Source organism: Colobus angolensis, unplaced genomic scaffold (assembly GCF_000951035.1).
Source record: "Colobus angolensis palliatus isolate OR3802 unplaced genomic scaffold, Cang.pa_1.0 Scaffold82, whole genome shotgun sequence".
NCBI lineage: Eukaryota > Metazoa > Chordata > Mammalia > Primates > Cercopithecidae > Colobus > Colobus angolensis.
The window spans coordinates 3,985,749-4,005,379 of record NW_012122043.1 but is presented as its reverse complement, the minus strand read 5'-3'; the positions used below and the strand labels follow the sequence as shown (position 1 = coordinate 4,005,379).

Sequence of the window (19,631 nt, the reverse complement as noted above, 5' to 3'; positions counted from 1 at the left end):
CAGCTGCATCCATGTCCCTACAAAGGACGCAAACTCATCCTTTTTTATGGCTGCATAGTATTCCATGGTGTATATGTGCCACATTTTCTTAATGAGGGAAGGTTTTTAATTACTAATTCAATTTATTTAATTATAGAACTACTAGGGCTTTCTATTTCTTATGTGTTGATTTCATCAAATTATATTTTTCTAGGATTTATTTCCTAGAAATGTTCTAGGAATCAATTTTATCTAAGTTATTAAGTATATTAGCATAAAGTTATTTTTGATACCCTGATGATCCTTTATTGTCTGTACGTAGTAAGTTCCCCACTTTTAATTCCTGATGTTGGTTATTTTCTTCTTTCTTTTTTTGTCTCAATCAGCCGCACTAGATATTAGTCACTAGTTTTTCCAACAGTCAGGTTTTAACTTGTTCAGTGTCCTCCAAAAAGCATTTAATTGTCTCCAATGTATTTTTTTTATTTCATTAATTTCTGCATTTATCTTTGTCATTACTTTCTTTCCTAAATTACTGAGATGGGTGCCTACTTCACTTGCTTTTCAACCTTTTTTCTTTTCTAATATATTTATCAAAGGCTATAAATTTTCCTCTAAGTACTGCTTTGGCTGTATCCCACTGTTTGATAATTGTTCAGTTAAAAAATATTTTCTAGGCCGGGCGCGGTGGCTCAAGCCTGTAATCCCAGCACTTTGGGAGGCCGAGACGGGTGGATCACGAGGTCAGGAGATCGAGACCATCCTGGCTAACACAGTGAAACCCCGTCTCTACTAAAAAAAAATACAAAAAACTAGCCGGGCGAGGTGGCGGGCGCCTGTAGTCCCAGCTACTCGGGAGGCTGAGGCAAGAGAATGGCGTAAACCTGGGAGGCGGAGCTTGCAGTGAGCTGAGATCCGGCCACTGCACTCCAGCCTGGGCGACAGAGCGAGACTCCGTCTAAAAAAAAAAAAAAAAAAAATTTTCTAATTCCCATTCTGATTCTTATTTGCCCTAGGGATTCCTTGGAATTATGTTTCTTAATTTCCAAATATGAAGGTGTTCCTTCCGGCTATCTATTTGTTATTAATTTCTGTCCAAATTGCATTGTGGTCAGAAAATATACTCTGGTGATTTCAGTCCTTTGATTTTTTGATAAGTTACTTTATTGCCCTGTGTATGGTCAATTTTATCAATGTTGCATGTGTTCTTGGAAAGACTGTAGAGTTTGCAGGCTGTTCTCTACATGTCATTATATCATTGTGTTCTTCAGATCTCCATAGGTATACATTTTAGTTTGTTGGATTTCAAATGGCTCGAGAGAAGTGTGTGAACATTCCTGGCTATTATTCTGGATTTGTCTGTGTTTCCCTATAATCCTGTCACCATTTGTTTTGTATATTTTGAACCCCATATCTAGTCTGTTTTATCTGATATATGTATACACATGACTTTTCTTTCTGTACTCATTTGATGGTGAAGCTTATTCATATTTTACTTTCAGCCTTCTGAATCCTTATGTTTGCCAGTACCTCTGGTTAGCCACATGCAGTCATATTTAGTTTTTTTCATCAGCCTGACAGTCTTTATCTGTTGGTGCATTTAGACCATCTACAGTCATATAATTACTAATGTTTAGGGGTTTATTTTTACTCTCTTATTTTGAGGAGATGTTATCTGGCTGCCTGGGTTTTTCTTTATTTAAAAGGAGTAAGCACTGTTGTTTTTGTCTGTTAGTTCTCAGAGCTTTATTTCTATTTCTTTGTGGGCTGGGTCTTCTGGTTCTCATTCATGGTATCTTATTTCCTTGTATTTTTTATTTTTGTTGATGTAAGCTGACATTAAACATGAAAAATGAAGTGTAGGCATAACTGGAGGCCTTGGCAGTATCTTATTTGCCTTTGCTGGGCACATGTGGGCTCAGAATCACCTTAACCTGCATTCCAGGCAGGAAGTTCCCAGGACCACCTCCATGATAGGAAGCAGGGGCCTGACTGGCATCTGGCTTCCGTTTTCTCTGAGGGTAGAGCCCTTGGCCTACATCGGGAGGTGATCAACTAGAGCCCCCACCCTTGGCAGAACCCGCACTGTTCCTGGCCTCCCTGGTCCCCTGAGGCTGCTGGAGGACAGTGTTCTTCTGGCATCAGCCCAGGCTCAGGGCAAGGGCAGTTCTGAGTGCTGGGCTCCCCGACCACCCCCCTACCCCCGAGGCTTTCCTTTTCCCCTGAGTGTGGCCGCATCACTCCTCCCTGACTTCTGTGTTACCTTACGGAGGCTGTTGGCAGGTGGCTTTTACAGAGAATCCGTGTTTCATGTCCTTGGGCAGTGGGTTGGTTTGACCCACCTGGTTCTCTCCTCCCTGGAGTAGTGGATCCATCTGCTCACCTGCTTTTCCACTGGTGTGGCCTCCGCACAGACTTCCGGACAGAGTTCCGTCTGTCACCACCCACCCTCTGCTGACAATCCCAGCGGCGATGGAGTCCATTACTCTGGGGGAGATGTTCCCTTCCTCCTCCCCATGGCTCTGTTCCTGTCAGGGCTGTGCCCTCTCTCCCCAGCACCATCTGGGGCCAGGTCTGACACCTGTCCCCCTTCCTCTGCCGTGACACCCCTCATACTCCTGCAGACCCTGTAACTCCCCTCCTCCGCATCCTGGCCTCCTCTTCCCAGCAACAGCTCCTTGGGGACGCTCTGTCTCCACCCACCCACACACCCACCACATCCTGGCAGACTTTTGCCATTCCCCCAGCCCAGAGCCTCCGGGAGCAGTGCCTCTCCCAGGGACTGGCTTCAGCAACCGGCCCCAGCCTTCCCAGCCCCAGCCTCCTTGCACATCTGACAAATGCTTCCTGCTTCCTCAGCCACACCAGCCACTGGCTCAGCCCTTCTGGTCCTCCAAGAGCCTTCAGGCGTTACCTGGTTCGAACCTCCCGGCAGGCCCCCGGGAAGAGGTGTGCGTACACCTGATTTTGTGTGGCCCCACAAGCTCAAAATAGTTCTCCCCTTTTTAAATGGGGAAAAAGCAAAAGAATCACATCTCATGACACATGAAACTCATCTGAAGTTAAAAGTGTCCAGAAAGAAAGCCTCGTGTGCAACCGGCCATGCTATGGGTGGCAGCTTTCATACCACAACCAGGGTTGCATATTTGTGCCAGAGCCGGCGGCCCCCGGCCTGAGCTGCTTACTCTCTGGAGGGCAGCGCGGCACCCAGGAAGGCAGGCAGTGCACAAGCAGACACGCGAGAACACAGCTTAGAGGCACAGGGTGATTATCCTCAGGCAGTGACAAGCCCTGTGGCTCTGTGGTTCTGGAGCAGGTCTTGTGGATCTGCAGGGCTTCCAGGACGCAGGGCTCTTTCCATCTTCGTGTCCACCTTCCTCTGGTGGTGCCGTGGCCTCTTCAGGCCGTGGCCACCTTGGAAGCCATGGAACTCGGGGTAGAGGAAGGAGGGGAAGGGAAGCCCTCCAGAGAAGAATTCCCCCAGGACGAGGCACTCACCCTTGAGGTCTCGAGCTGACCTGCTAGCTGCACAGCTGGGTGTCGGTAGGGGCCAGGGGCAAGGAAGGCTGGTGGTGTCGGCCATAGATCAGTGCAGCCGTCCCTACTTTACAGACAGGCCCAGTTAGCTGGCCAAGTTCTCTGACCAGCAAGTCACAGAGCCAGATGAGCTCAAGGCCACTGGACTTCGTTGCCAGGCCCCCTGCCACGCACGACAGTGTCATGTTGTGTTTACTCACGGCGGGCACACCCGCCGCTCCACATGCATGCTGAACCTGCATTTATCTGTAGAGAATGAACACTAATTGCACCTTTTATAGGTGAGGCACCTGCAGTCCAGAGAGGAGCTGAAATTTCTTTGGGGTCTCACAACTTTTTTGAGATGGAGTTTCACTCTTGTTGCCCAGGCTGGAGTGCAGTGGTGCCATCTTGGTTCACTGCAACTTCCGCCTCCCGGCTTCAAGCAATTCTCCTGCCTCAGCCTCCTGACTAGCTGGGATTAGAGGCGCCTGCCACCACACTTGGCTAATTTTTTGTATTTAGTAGAAACAGGGTTTCACTATGTTGGTCAGGCTGGTCTGGAACTCCTGACCTCAGGTGATCCACCCGCCTTGGCCTCAAGTGCTGGGATTACAAGTGTGAGCCACCACGCCTGGCCAAGGGTCTCACAACTTCTTACTTAGTTCAATTCAGTGTCACCCAAAGATGCTGAGGCCCAGCTGGTCTATCTCAGACATACGTTTGCATCAAAGGTACAGTTTTATGAACACAGCATTCGCCTCAAGTTCATTTTTGTGTTTCCCTAGTACCACCAAAGAGACACAGAAATATTTATAGAATAAATGCATACAGAATAAAGTACAGAATTCATTATTGAGGTCCCCTGCCCCTCTCCCATCTGAATCCTTCACAGGCCCAGATGTCTCCAGCCTTCCAGTCCTGTGGACTCCCTCCCCAGCTTCCTTCCCTCCCCTCTTCCTCCCCATTCCCATCACAAGAGTCCATCAGGTACAAGGAGACAGGAGGGCCCTGGCCCCAGGTTGGCTGGGTAGGAGCAAGCAGTGTGGCTGGCAAAGGTGGTGAGCAGCCTTGGTCAGGCATGAGCTGGTACTCCGGGTGCCAGGGGGGAACCTCCTGGGGCCAGAAGGATGGTCCTATGGAGAGTGGGGCTGTGGTGGGAGGTGGCTCTGAGTCCCCGGGGCGGGGGCCGGTTGCTTGTCTCTCCGAGCCTTGTTTCTTCACGTGCGTTGATCCACATCTCCAAGGGTGGCAAACATGGAAACTGGTTCTGCATTTAATGCCTAGGCCATGGCAGCTGTGAGGGGTCTGGATGGGGCACCCTGATGCCTGTCAGCTTAGCACTGCTTCATATGCAGTGCCTGGTACTGTCTGTGCCAGGACAGGGTGGCTGTGGGATGAGGCTTGGGTGCTCCCAGACAGGTCTCTGGAACCCCACGGCCCAGATTCAAGCCCTGCCCCTGCTGGGAAGGGCACCAGGGCAGCTGTGCGATGGGGCCAGGGGAGCAGCCTGCACAGGGCCAGCCCATGGGCACCTGGTGAGTGTCGTGGTGGGTCACACGTGTGCCCTCCTCACTGCAGTGCTGCCAGACCCTAGTCTCCCACCACGTGGATCCCTCCCTGCGGGATGAAGACGGTTACACGGCGGCGGACCTGGCGGAGTACCACGGACACCGGGACTGTGCCCAATACCTGCGGGAGGTGGCCCAGCCGGTAAGGCTCAGGGTCCCCAGCTGCCCTGGAGGCATGGAGGGTGGGCCCAGATCCCAGCCAGGACCCCACTGCTGAACCTGCAGCATAGTCAGCTGGGAAGCTCACCATATCCAACTCATACATGGCATCGGAGCCAGGAGCAGGACTGAGGCACCACAGGGCAGCCAGTGCTAGGGTCAGGCCGTGACAGGAGCTGTGACAGGGGCCAGGACAGGAGCAGGACTGAGGCACCACAGGGCAGCCAGTGCTAGGGACAGGCCGTGACGGGTGGGGCCAGGGCTGTGACAAGGACAGGGGCTGTAACGGGGATCAGGAGAGAGGGCATGTGACAGGGCCTGGGGCCATGGCTGTGGCCAGGGCCCGGCCTGGGCTTGTGGCTGGAACTTGGCCAGGTCATGCCATTCGTCTGGGTCACAGAGACCACACCTGTGTCTCAAGAGCCTCCGTGGCCAGGGTTCCTCGTGGGTGATGTACGTCAGACTGAGGAGCCCCAGGCGTGGGAGCAGAACCTCCCAGAGGTGACCACAAGGCGGCCAACAGCCCTGCAGCAGCCGGAAGGCAGCAGATTCCAGCCCTGGCTCTTGTCTCTCAGCCTGGGACCCCACAGCCTCTCATTTCCCCGTTTGTAAGGACAGGGATCTTGTCTGTCCCACTAGTCCCCAGCCCTTAGCATATGACAGGGCTCAACAAGTGTTTACTGAATGAACAAATGAGCAAATGGACAGAAAAGCAGGTGGATGCATGAGGGTGAACAGAGGAAGGGATGGATGGGGAGGGAACAGACAGAGGAGGAATGAATGGGGCAGGGAGGCCAAAGGAGTAAGAAATGAGGAGAGGGCTACATGGAGAGGGGAGAGCTAAAGAGGGTGGACAGAGAAGAGATGGGTGGCAGAGGAGTGGACAAAGAAGGGTGGAAGGAGGAGGGTGAATGGAGGAGGAATGGATGGAAGAGGATGGATGGAGAGTGGATGGAGGAGGAATGGATGGAGGAATGGATGGAGGAGGGTGAATGGAGGAGGAATGGATGGAAGAGGATGGATGGAGAGTGGATGGAGGAGGAATGGATGGAGGAATGGATGGAGAAGGGTGGATGGAGGAGGGTGGATGGAGGAGGAATGGATGGAGGAATGGATGGAGAAGGGTGAATGGAGGAGGGTGGATGGAGGAGGTGGATAGAGGAGGGTGGATGGAAGAGGGTGGACGGAGGAGGGTACATCGAGGAGGGTGGATGGAGGAGGAATGGATGGAGGAGGTGGATGGAAGAGGGTGGATGGAGGAGGGAAAATGGAGGAAGGTGGACGGAGGAGGCTGGATGGAGGAGGGTGCATGGAAGAGGGTGGATGGAGGAGGGTGGATGGAGGAGAGTGGTTGGAGGAGGGTGGGTGGAGGAGGGTGGGTGGAGGAGGGGAGATGGATGAGGGTGGATGGAGGAGGAAGGGATGGAGGAGGGTGGATGGAGGAAGAATGGACAGAAGAGGAATGGATGGAGGAGGGTGGATGAAGGATGGAGATGGGAGCTGGGTGGATGGAGGAGTTGGATGGAGGAGAGTGGATGGAGGAATTGGATGGGGGAGGTGGATGGAGGAGGGTGGATAGAGGAGGTGGATGGAGGAGGGTGGGTAGAGGAGGAATGGATGGAGAAGGGTGGATGAAGGAGGAATGGAGAGAGGAGGGTGGATGGGGGAGCTGGATGGAGGAGATGGATGGAGGAGGTGGATGGAGGAGGAATGGATGAAGGAGTTGGATGGAGGAGGTAGATGGAGGAGGAATGGATGGAGAAGGGTGAATGGAGGAGTAATGAATGGAAGAGGATGGATGGAGGAGAGTGAATGGAGGAGGAATGAATGGAAGAGAGTGGGATGGAGGAGGGTGAATGGAGTAATGAATGGAAGAGGATGGATGGAGGAGGGTGAATGGAAGAGGGTGGGATGGAGGAGGGTGAATGGAGGAGGAATGAATGGAAGAGGGTGGATGGAGGAGGTGGATGGAGGAGGGTGGATGGGAGAGGATGGATGGAGGAGAAATGGATGAAGGAGCTGGATGGAGGAGTTAGATGGAGGAGGGGAGATGAGGGGAGTGGATGGAGGAGGAATGGACAGAAGAGGAATGGAGGAGGGAGGAGAGTGGATGAAGGATGGAGATGGGAGCTGGGTGGATGGAGGGTGGATGAAGGATGGAGATGGGAGCTGGGTGGATGGAGGAAGGTGGATGGAGGAGGGTGGATGGAAGAGGATGGATGGAGGAGAAATGGATGAAGGAGTTGAATGGAGGAGATGGATGGAGGAGGGGGGATGGAGGAGGGTGGATGGAGGAGGAATGGACAGAAGAGGAATGGATGGAGGAGGGTGGATGAAGGATGGAGATGGGAGCTGGGTGGATGGAGGAGGGTGGATGCGGGCAACTGAATGGAGGAGCCGGTGGGAGAGGGTGCTTTGGCATCCACATTGGAGTCAGGTCACCCCCATGTGCTCCCACCCGACCTTCCCTCTCTATTCCAGGCCCAGGGCAGTTACTGTGACAAATTCATCTAACCTGCCTCAGTTTCCGCCACACTTCTTTTAGTGACCACCCCTTCAGAAAGGTGTTCTGAAATCACCTAACCCTTCTTTTCGGGTGAGGGGACTGAGAAGGTGCCATTGCCCTCCACCCCCCAAACCCCTTGTCTCCCCAAGGGGTTGCTGGCCTCCTCTTCTCTGATGTGTACTCTCAGAGCATCTGGGGCCAACTGGGGCAGAGCCACAGTCCCCCCCAACCCCAGCCCCTGGGGCCTGCGGGACACTTGTCACACTGCCACCACTGGGGCCTCTGGTGGCACTGGTGGAAACCCACATCAGGCCTGCCGCGCTGCGCAGGTGGCTCAGGTGGCCTCCAGAGAGCACGGCTCTGCCCTGGTTTTGCCCTGGCGCAGCAGTTTCAGGAAGTAGAATTCAGTCACTGCTGGAAGTCATGTATTTACTAAATGGTGTGCTTGCTAGACGTCCAACGGGTCCTGGTTCAGCAGAAGGCTGTCTTTCTGGCTTGGCTTGAGAAGGTGGTGGCGCTCTGCTGGCTTCTCCACAGAAGGCCGGGGCTCCACGGCCTGCAGCCCAAGAGTGCCGACTGCCTGGGTCTCCCACAGCTCCTTCAAGGCCGCTGGGTCAGCCTCGGCCTTTTTTGGGCCCCTCCCTGCACTTCCTGCCTGGATGGCAGCCGAAATTAGGCGGTAGGGAGGGCAGCCGCTCTGCCGGTGTCCCAGCCTCCACAAGCCCCTGGCACAAGGGAACAGCCCTGCCCGACCTCCTGGGAGTCTCTGACACTGTTCCTGCCCCAGCCATTCTGGGGTCCCATGCGTGGGCTTTCTGTCCAAGCAGCACCTCTGCCTTCTGTCCCCAGACCCCGTGGTAGTGGAGGACGGGTCGCGTTAGGCTCGCCACATCCTTCCCATCCACAGTCCCCTCCTGCCTGCGCCTCGGCGCCCCCTGCCCAGCGCATGAAAACCCAACCCTGCGACCTTCCCGGCTCCTCCATGTGCAGCTTCAGGAGCCCATTTGGGAGCTCGGGGTCGGGACTGGAGCATGTCTCTGTCTTCGACCTCTGCGAGGGTCTGGTGACAGCAGGGGGTGCTCATCTCTCACCACTGGAGCTGTCTCCCCTCCAGGCCTCTGAGGGAGAGCAGGCTGTCAGCTGTGGGCCGGGGGAGGCCATATGCCTGCTGCAATATTGATGGGAATCCAATCTGCAGGGGCTGCTCGCACTGGCCGCCTCCGAGCTGGCCTCAGAAGAGGTGGTGAAATCCATCATCTTCCCCATGACAACGCAGCCTGTCTCCGCCCCCAGGAGACTCGCGCATTCCAAGAGCAACAGCAGCTTGGGGAGCAATGCTTGACAGCAGTGCTGAGACCTGCCCTGTGGGAGGTGCCCCCTCGTGCCTCCTTAGTGTCGGGTCTGTGGGGCCCGCCCGGCTTGGGGTCTGCTCAGGGTGCTAGGGAAGGCCAGCCCTGCCCCTCCCTGGGCCTTGGGGACCCCTCTCCACGCAATGAGAGATGGGGTCTTGAAGTCCAGGGGCCGCCCTCGAGGCAGGTCCCCTCCCCTCTGCTAGCCAAGCAACTGGGATCCTGGCTGTGGGACTCTGAGCGCCCTGTCTGGGCAGGGATGGCACATAGAACCCTCCATGCTTGGGGAACAGGCCTCTGGCATCTCCCGTGGTGTCCAGGGCTGTCCCACTCACCCCCACCTGCCAGCACTGTGCTGCCCTTCCTGGGCATGGGGCGCTGGCAAGTTCTGAGCACCTCTAAAGCCCAATTTTCTCACCACAGGGTCTCTCTCTGTCACCCAGGCTGGAGTGCAGTGGCACAGTCTCAGCTCACTGCACCCTCAGCCTTCCAGGCTCAAGTGATCCTCCCACCCCAGCCTCCCAAGTCGCTGGAACTACAGGCACATGCCACCACACCCAGCTAAGTTTTGTATTTTTTGTAGAAACGGGGTTTGGCCATGTTGGCCAGGCTGGTCTTGAGCTCCTGGGCTCTAGTAATCCTCCCACCTCTGCCTCCCAAAGTGCTGAGACTACAGGCATGAGCCACCGCACCCGGCCCAGAGCCTTGTTTTTTGGGTAAAGGAGAAGCTCCTTGAGCACCCAATGAGGCGCCTGCCCTGGTGGGCCCTCGGGACAGGTGTACTCTCTCCCCTTCGGTCCAGAAAGGTACTAAGACGTCTTTATTTTATATATGAGGAAACTGAGGCCCAGAGAAGGTGAGAGGCTTCCTAGGCGCTCTCCTCCTGCTGGGAAGGGTGGTACCCGCCCAGTCAGTAATGGAATCTCAGCCATGGCAACTGCTGTCCGGCACCCATCCGTGGGCCGTGATTCTCTCCGACCGGGTGGCATTACAGGCCTGTGACCTGGCTCACCACGATGCTCTCCATGTATAATGCATGGAGCCTCCGCGGCGCTCAAATCTCACCAAAAACCAGGGACAGGGACAGCGGGCTGGGCCGTGGGGCCACATGACCACCAACCTCAGGGCAACTGTCCAGTGCTGGGATTCAGGGCAGCACGTGTCTAACGGTTAAAACCCCGAGGGACGGGACTCCCACATCTGTGCCTCCAGATCCCTGAGGCTTCACTGTGTCCAGGGCCTTCCTGCGGGAGGCAGGGGTGTGGTGACTCCCGTTGCTGGGTAAACGCCACAGCCAGGCTTCTCATCCCTGTTAAAACTCAGAGACCATCCTAATACTCACAGAGGCAGCAGTGTGGAGGTCTGAATGCCACCGTCATGCAGGCCCCTGCCAGGTGCTCTCCATGGTCCCTCAACTTTCCAAGAACTCTGAGTTATAGGCAAAGGCTCAGGGGGTGGCGTCCTGGGGCTTCTCTTGTGGAGCAGGGCTGGGCCACAGGGACCTCGAGTAAGGTCCCCCAAGCCACAGGTGCTGTGCTGGGGCCAGAGTCCGGTAGTCCCCTGACCCCTAAACTAACTTCCACCTCTTTCGTCTTCCCCAGCATAAGAGGGCCGCTGCCATCCTGCCAAGCCTCGCACTCTGCCAGGGGTGGCCCCTCCCCACGGACAGCAGGTTCAATCTCAGGGAGGGGGCTCAGGGCTCCCAGGCAAGGGCAGAGAGGAGGCGAGAAGCACCATCCCACTCCTGGCTCAGTCCTGGCTGAGCAGGGGACAGTCCTGGGCAGGGGACAGTGCAAGGGCATTGGGGTGGCCTTGCTGTTGAGGGCCCACTCGAGGCAGGGCTTAGCCACCTCTGTTGGTGGTACCACCTGTGTCCGGCTTTTCTGGCCATGTCTGGTCTGGAGTCTGACTGCCCTGCTTGAAGCGGCCAAGCCAGCCTCTCACTGTGGCCTTCCTTCAGCATGGCAGGGAGCACACATCATGTTCTGTGGCATTCCCTTGCCCCCGAGTCCCAGGTGGTGCGAGTCAGGTCCCAGTGGCAGCTGTGCCATAGGTTTGTATCTCCGCCGAGGACCCTCGAGTCTGGGGAACACCGTGTTGCTCAGCAGAGGGCAAGTCACTCCCCGTCCCTCCGTCGCTCCACGTCCCTCAGTTGCTTAGTCACTCCCCGTCCCTCCGTCGCTCTCTGCACACACAGCCCTGAGAAGCGGCCCAGAAAGGACCGCCAGGCTTTGTGTTCTTGGTCTTTCGCCAGAGGCTGACCTCTGTGGTGTCCCCCACCAAGGAAGCAGCTGTTCAAGGGCACGGGAGGGAGCAAAGGCTGAGGTCTCCCGTGAGACTCTCATCCAGCTCTGCGGCAGCCCGGCTGCGGGACCTTGAGAAAGCCCCACTGCCCTCTCTGAGTCTCAGTTTCCCCATCTGTGCACTGGGAGCCATACTGTGGGTGGGGCTGGGGACTCCTCTGGATGGTTTCTCTTCTCATGGGGCCCAGGGGTCTCAGGTCCCCTTCCGTGTCCCAGAGCGTCCCCTCCCCAGCCGCTGCTCTGTGGAGAGTTAAAGGGGCCGTGGTAAGGTATCCCGCACCCAGCCCAAGCCCCGCCTGGCCACCTGACACCTCGGCCTTCAAATATTCATGTGACACCTCCCACTCCTGGGGGCAGCAGCCTCAGCAGCCCCGGGCGTCCCAGGACAGCTGGACTCCCTGAGCTCTGCAGGTCGCGTCTGAGGTCCTCCGGGGCTGGGGCTGGGCGGTCACTCCCCAGCCCACCGTGCACCAGGGTTCCTGGGCTGTGGGCAGAGATTCCTGGAAGGAGTGAGGTGCGTGGGGGCTGGGAAGATGGGCTTTCAGACTGTGTTCCCTCCCCCGTGGCCCAGTGGGGTGAGGGTCCTGGAGGGGAGGTGGCTGAGGGGCCACCCAGCATCCTTGCCGGGAGGCAGCCTGTGCCACCTTGTCCATGAACAAGGGAGGCTTGGGGAGGCCAAAGTTTTGCTCAAGTAGGACTGGCTTCACTGCAGTCCGGCCCCAGTGCAGTGTGAAAATGGGCCCCTGCATTCAGAAAGGAGAAGGAATTCGAAGGCAGAGACAGCCATGCATTCGAGCAAGCTGCAGCAGGGGTCCCTCCCACTCTCCCAACAGGCCGATTTGAGTTCTCTGCTCTGCCCAGGGCTCTCGCTAGCACTGACCCTGGAGCCCTGATGGCCACGTCTGGTTTCCAGTGCCCACTGGAGGGCAGGGACAAGAGCTTTGGTCTGACAGGCACGGTGGGGGAGGTGCCCAGAGGGTCGGTGGCATGTGGCCCTGCTGGCTAGGGACAAGGGCTGCCCATGCCCTTGGCTGGTGGGCACATTAGGGACCCCCATCCTACTCCATTGCCCTCCCCTGTCCTCACCAGGTTTCTCATGGGGCCCTCCACCCCCAAGACACTGACCCATGTCAGCCCCAAGTCAGGGCTGAAGTTGCAGGCAGACTACAGCACAGGAGTCAGGGCAGTCGGGGAGGTGGGTGTGAGGAAGAGTGTACATGCATGTGTGCAGGAGAGTACATGCATGTGTGCAGGAGAGTACATGCGTGTGTGCAGGAGAGTACATGTGTGTGTGCAAGAGAGTACGTGTGTGTGCAGGAGAGTACTTGCGTGTGTGCAGGAGAGTACATGCATGTGTGTGCAGGGGAGTGTACATGTGTGTGTGTGCGTATGCGTGCACGTGTCTTTGTGAGACCACAGGGCGCTAGCACAGCTGGAAACCAGGCTCTAACCCAGTGCCCAGAACCCCAGAGCTCAGCTGCCTCCAGAGGGAGCCTGGAAGCTGAGTTTTGAGATGCGGGTGGCCCACTCAATAGCGGTGGCAGCAGGTGGGGAACCAAGGTGGGGTGCTGGGAAGTGATGGCACTCAGGCAGGAGATGACCCTGGGACAGAACCCTGATCAAGGACCTGCCCCTCTCCTGCCACCTCCTTACCTGTCGCAGCCCTTCTCAGATGCACAGGCTCGCCCACTGGGTGCTCCCACCCCATCTAGGTGAGTAGGGAAGAGCCCACAGGGGCCCCCCACTGACCAGGTCCATCCACCCACAGGTGCCCCTGCTGATGACGCCCCCACCACCGCCGTTCCCGCCACCTCCACTGTTGGCCACGAGGCCCTCCCTGGAGGATGGAAGAAGAGGAGGCCCAGGGCCCAGGAACCCCACCTGTGAGTGCACAGCCCCACGTGGGCTGGCTGGGGCATGGGCCTGGGAGTGGGTGCCACTGCCTCCCCTCCGAGGTCCTGGACTGGTGGGAAGTCTGCGGGCAGCCGGGCACCCCATCACCCTCCCTCCCCAGTTGCTTCCGGGTGTCCTTGGCTGCCTTTGTTGCTTTGGAAAGCAGAGGATTAGCATTTTGCATGGTGAGCACTTAAAGTCACAGCAACTTGTCCGGGGGTGAATGTGGGGAGACCAGCCGGTTGGGCCCAGGCCCCTTGTAGATGGGCTGCTGTCCCTGAGACCCCAGCACACCTTGCATGCGTGGGCTAGCAGGGCAGGGGATGGTCCTCACACTGTGGGCCACCACCATTAGGGGTCTGTGAGCAGCACTGATTGGCATGGCATGGCATGGCATGGCAAGAAAACGTCAGCAGGTGCCACAGGTAGTGAGGGCGAGCTTCCTCCCCAGGCCCTGCTGCGGCCCTGTACTCACACGTGGGAGTGTGCGTCTGTGTGTGATTGTGTCTGCATGTTCTGTGTGTGATATACATAGATACGGGGACGCTTCTCTTTGTGTGACTGTGTCTGTAGCTGTGTATGATTGTGTCCGTGTATATCTGTGTTTGTGTGTCTGTGTGATTGTGTCTGTGTGTATCTGTGTGTGATTGTGTCTGTGTGATTGTGTGTCTCTCTGTGATTGTGTCTGTATGTGGTGATTGTGTGTTCTGTGTCTGTATGTATCTGTGTGATTGTGTTTGTGTTCCTGTGCATGATTATGTCTGCGTATCTGTGTGTGATTGTGTGTCTGTATGTGTTTGTGTGTCTGTGTGTGACTGTGTGTGTCTGTGTGTGATTGTGTGTCTCTGTATGATTGTGCCTGTGTATGTGTGTGATTGTGTTTGTGTCTTTCTGATTGTGTCAGTGTGTGATTGTGTGTATCTGTGTGATTGTGTGTATCTGTGTGATTGTGTGTGTGTCTGTTCTGTGTCTGTTTCTGTGTGTGATTGTGTCCATGCATCTGTGTGTGACTGTACCTGTTTCTGTGGGTGATTCTGTTCGTGTGTGTGTCTGTGTCTGTGTGCTTGTGGGTGTCTGTTCTGTGTCGGTGTTTCTGTGTGATTGGTCTGTGATTGTACTGTGTGTGATTGTGTGTATGTGATTGTGTATGCTTGTGTCTGTGTGTATGACTGTGTGTGTATCTGTGATTGTATCTGTGTATGACTGTGTCTGTGTGATTGTATTTGTGTGTCTGTTCTGTGTCCGTGTGTTTCTGTGATTGTGTGTGATTTTATCTGTGTGTCTGTGTGTGATTGTGTCTGTGATTGTGTGATTGTGTACGTGTGTGTCTGTGTGTGATTGTGTGTGTGTGATTGTGTCTATGTGTCTGTGTGTGATTGTGATTGTGTCTATGTATAATTGTGTTTGTGTGTCTGTGTTCTGTGTATATTTCTGTGATTGTGTCTGTGTGTGTGATTGTGTCTGTGTATGATTGTGTCTGTGTGTGTGTCTGTATGTTTGTGTATGTGCTTGTGTGTGATTGTGTCTGTGTGATTGTGTGTGATTGTGTCTGTGTGTGTCTGTGTGTGTCTGCCTGGCTATGATACAGACGTGTTCTTCACTCAAGGTTGACACTGAAGTGTGTGTTTGCATTGGGGCAAGGAGCCTTGTGGGCAGCGAGGGGACCAGCTTTGGAGCCTGCAGAGCTACGTTAGCAGCCTGTGACCTCCAGGCCTCAAGCCCTTCCCAGCTCCTCCCCTGCTGCAGGAGAGGCTGCGGCGTGGCCCAGGGGTGTGCCTCAGGCTTTCCAATGGACCAGGCAGACTCCCCGGAGAAGGTCCAGTGGGGCCCTGAGGTGTTCTGGGGCAGGGCAGGCTGGGGTTGGCTCCCAGCTCGCAGCTCGTTCAGGAGGCCGGCTCTGCCCCAAGGCCCAGATCCCCGAGGCTCTGCGTCTCTGCTCCCCAGCCCTTGTCCTTTCTGCAACACCCCCTTCTTCTCCGCAGCCACGTCCCTCAGCCCAGCCTGGCCTGGCCATCCTGACCAGCCTCTTCCCAGGGAGCAGATGACCGGCCCGGCCCCTCCGAGGATCACCACCAGTACCATGGCTGACCCTGCGGTGCGTCACCCACCCGTGCATTCCTGTCTCCTGGGGCCCCCAGCCAGCCTCCATCCCCATCCTCTTAGGGGCCCAGGGAAGCCCCCAGCACAGCCAGGCCTTTCCTGAAGGGTGGATGCCAGGCTGCCTGCATCACTCCACTGCTCTCAAGAACACCCTGAGTTCTGAGGAGACGGAAGTGTCAGGGCGACTGCAGCTGTCCCCTCACCACAGAAACACGGGGACCCTTCTCTGTCATCCCAGAGGGCTGCAGTGGCCCAAGCCCCTCTGCCCGACCTCTGAGCTCAGGGGTGCTCCGTGCCTGCTTGGAGTGCAGAGATCGCAGCAGCCAGCCATGGGCAGGGCCCCGCTGCCACTGTCCTCCTCAAGGCCCCCGCCAGCCCAGACCAACAGAACGGTCCTGCTCCCCCTTACCCTCCCTTTCCTGGGCACCAGGTCCTTAGAAAGCCAGCCCAGCCTTTCCCCCACTGGTACTGCAGATTCTCAGCCACTGAGATGTTCCGCGGGAGTCTGGGAAATGCCACGTGGCGCTGTCTGTCCTGGAGGGCTGGAGTGTGCACAGCACACTGAAGGCTCTGACAAGCCCTGCGGCACAGGATTGGCTGCCAGGCTTTGTCTATGTAGCTGCGCCCAGAGCAAGTTTGCCCAGGGACATGGTGTACTCCGGGAGCATCAGCTGGGCTTGTACAGGGGACTGGGAGGGACCTCTGGCTTCATTTCTCTGCTAACAATCCCCGCCCACACATCTTACCCCCGCCCCACTCCAGTCCCTCCCCTCCGAGGTCTCACTCTTAAGCTGAGGATGAGAGGGTGGGGTGCTGTCCGTGACCCCAACTGTCCCATCTCTCAGGGCGCCCTGTTAGGGTGTCCTGGGCGGAGCCAACCCCCCATGTCCTCTCGGATCTTCCCTCCACTTAGGGCCTGGGTCCCCTTCGGGCCTGTCTGACCCACCCCCTTCTGCACAGGGGACAGAGACTGCGCTGGCGGGGGACGCCTCAGATGGCCTGGCGGCACTGCAGCTGGATGGGCCGCCCTCAGGCGACATCGACGGGTTGGTGCCCACGCGGGATGAGCGCGGCCGGCCCATCCCCGAGTGGAAGCGGCAGGTGATGGTGCGGAAGCTGCAGGCGCGCCTGGGCGCAGAGAGCTCCGCAGAGGCCCAGGTAGGCCCCGGGGAGATCCAGGTAGGCCCCGGGGAGGGGCGGAGGGGCGGGACCAGTGGGCTGGGCGGGGCGGGGCCTTTTCCGGGTAGGTGGAAGTGGAAGTCAGAGCACCCGAAGCCCAGAACTAAATCCAAGACCCAGGGGCCCCTCTCCTCTGTGGCCTCAGCTGTTGCTTCCGCCAGAGAATGAAGTGAACCAGTGAGCAGAGCCCCTTCACCTGCTCTGAAGGCGTGGGTCCCACGTATCCTTCCACTTGGTGGATTTGTGGCACACGCCTGCCTGTGCCAAGCGTTGTTCTAGGCAGTGAAGGGCAAGCCCCTGCTCTCCTGGGCACACCGTCTAGCAGGGAAGACGGTGGCCCATGGGCAGGTGCCAGCAGGTGTAGGGGTGCGATTCCCACTGCTGTGGAGAAAGCAAAGCGGTTGGGGGACTATGATACATGGGTGCTTACGGGGCCCCCTCTGGGGACGTGGCCTTGAGCAGGGGCCGGAGGGAAGAGAGGTGGAGCCCTATGGGAACTTGGGGCAGACACCTCCTAGGCAGAGGCAACAGCCAGTGCAAGGGTCCTGAGGCCCGGCCGGCCTGGGGAGAAGCAAGAGGAGGCGCCCTGGCGTGAAATGGGCGCCTGAGGTTGAAGAGGAACCTGGCTGGGATTATTGCACCTCTGTGAGGCCGTGGGTAGCCACTGAGAATCTGAGCAGAGAAGGGCTGTGATGTGCCTTGGATTTTAACAGGCTTCCCCGGCTGCTGTGCAGACAGGAGTTCAGGAATTGTACCCTCAGAGGCCTACGATTTTGTCAGGACGATTGCGTCCTGCTTCCCCAGTCTAGCACTGTGCTGTCCAGCACAATCATGCCAGCCACGTGCAGCCATTGAAATTCACTACAATTTAGGGGAAGTAAAAGTTCTGCCCCTCCGTCACACCAGCCACCTGTCGCTTCTCTAGCCACAGGTGGCTCCTGGCTGCTGGAATACAGCCCGTCTCCACCATCTCAGGACTGGGGGACAGCCCTGTCTGAGGGCCCAGCTTGTCCTGGCCTGTTGGGCTGGGAGCCATAGGGGCTGAAAGCCACAGGGTTGAGAGCAGAGCAAGACTAGGGCAGAGCAGGTCAGGGGCTTCTGCCCTAGCTGGGAAGCCCTTTAAAGTCTTACCTTGGGGCAGGACCAGAGGCTCTGCAGAGATGCTGAGAACTCAGGGATTTGGAAGCTAGGTGGGCTGATGGCAGGTGGGCGGGCTCACCCTGCTCACCCTGCCCTTCCTGTGCCCAGGACAATGGTGGGAGCTCAGGCCCCACAGAGCAGGCGGCCTGGAGGTACTCACAGACCCACCAGGCCATCCTGGGGCCCTTTGGGGAGCTGTTGACGGAGGACGACCTGATCTACCTAGAGAAGCAGATTGCAGACCTGCAGCTTCGGCGCCGCTGTCAGGAGTATGAGAGTGAGCTGGGCCGGTTGGCGGCTGAGCTGCAGGCCCTGCTGCCCGAGCCCCTGGTCAGCATCACGGTCAACAGCCACTTCCTGCCCAGGGCGCCCGGACTGGAGGCTGAGGAGGCCTCAACCCCAGCGGCTGAGCCCACAAGCTCTGCGGAGGCCTCGGAGGTGGCCCCCGGGGGGCAGCCCCTGCCCTTCTGGTGCAGCCACATCTCCCGCCTGGTGCGCAGCCTGTCCCTGCTGCTGAAGGGTGTGCATGGGCTGGTGCAGGGGGATAAGAAGCCGACCACCCAGCCCCTGCAGGAGACCTGCAGGGAGGCCTCGGCCCGCCCCCCTCGGAGCGAGGCCCAGCGCCAGATCCAGGAGTGGGGGGTGTCTGTGCGGATGCTGCGCGGCAACTTCGAGTCAGCCTCTGGCCCACTCTGTGGCTTCAACCCTGGCCCCTGCGAGCCAGGGGCCCAGCGCAGGCAGTGCCTGAGTGGCTGCTGGCCGGCCCTGCCTAAGCCGTGCAGTGGCCTGGCTTCGGGGGAGCCCAGGCCTGGCGACACAGAGGAGGCCAGCGACTCCGGCATCAGCTGCGAGGAGGTGCCATCGGAGGTGGGCACCGCAGCCGGTCCGGACCTGGCCAGCCTGCGCAAGGAGCGCATCATCATGCTCTTCCTCAGCCACTGGAGGAGGTCGGCCTACACGCCGGCCCTCAAGACAGCAGCCTGCAGGACCCTAGAAGCCCGCCACACGGGGTTTCGGGGCCAGGAGGCCTCCAGGAGCCTTGGGCCACCCTCCTCACCCGGCGAGGGCCCCCGGCTGGGCCACCTGTGGCAGCAGCGCAGCACCATCACCCACCTGCTGGGCAACTGGAAAGCCATCATGGCTCACGTGCCCACCCGGCAGCTGCGGCGGCTAAGCCGGAGGCCCCGCGGGGTCCTGTCCCCCGAGCAGTTCCTGCCCCACATGGACGGGGCTCCTGTGACCTACAGCAGCCTCTCGCTGGATCTCTTCATGCTGGGTTACTTCCAGCTCCTGGAGTGCGACCTGCCGGCAGAGGAGCGGAAGGTGCGCCACCTGCTCTGCTTCGAGGTCTTCGAGCACCTGGGCACCCACGGCTGGGAGGCGGTGCGCGCCTTCCACAAGGCTGTGACCGACGAGGTGGCCGCTGGCCGCCGGGCCTGGACCGACGGCTTCGAGGACATCAAAGCCCGCTTCTTCGGCTCCAGCCAGGGTCCCGCCTGGGAAACGGAACCTGGCCGCAAGTCAGGCCTGACTCCACTCGGGCCCCTGCCGCATGCCGCCGTCCCCTGCAGCGGCCCTGAGCCCACAGCACAGCGGCTGGGGTCCCGCTCCCAGCGGGGCAGCTTCAACAGCGAGGACATCTGCGGCTACATCAACCGGAGCTTTGCCTTCTGGAAGGAGAAGGAAGCTGAGATGTTCAACTTTGGAGAATGACCCAGCCGGCAGCCTGCTTTCCAGAACGTGGTTTGGGGGTAACTTGGGGTTTCTCTTTTCCTTGCTCACACCCTTGGTGGCCGGGTGAGCCGGGCAAGGCTGCCTCCAGTCCTGCGGGTTATCGGAGGCTGCGGCACTCTTCTGTTGTGGCATGCTTCTCCGAGTCACCACTGCACCCAGGAAGCCCCTGGGCAGGCCCTGAAGTTAGGCAGTGGGCCACCCC

The 19,631-nt window shown here is 57.9% G+C and overlaps 1 protein-coding gene across 1 annotated transcript in view; it reads left to right on the top strand.

Moving 5' to 3' along the window:
- Nucleotides 1-19,408, top strand: part of ESPNL (espin-like) — a 29,032-nt gene extending 9,624 nt beyond the window's left edge. Inside the window, exons 5-9 of the mRNA XM_011929589.1 lie at nt 5,077-5,208; nt 13,152-13,266; nt 15,259-15,371; nt 16,337-16,534; nt 17,804-19,408. Of these exons, the coding sequence (XP_011784979.1) occupies nt 5,077-5,208; nt 13,152-13,266; nt 15,259-15,371; nt 16,337-16,534; nt 17,804-19,408 (2,163 nt within the window). The remainder of the gene's footprint in view (nt 1-5,076; nt 5,209-13,151; nt 13,267-15,258; nt 15,372-16,336; nt 16,535-17,803) is intronic.
- Nucleotides 19,409-19,631: the final 223 nt, after the last annotated feature.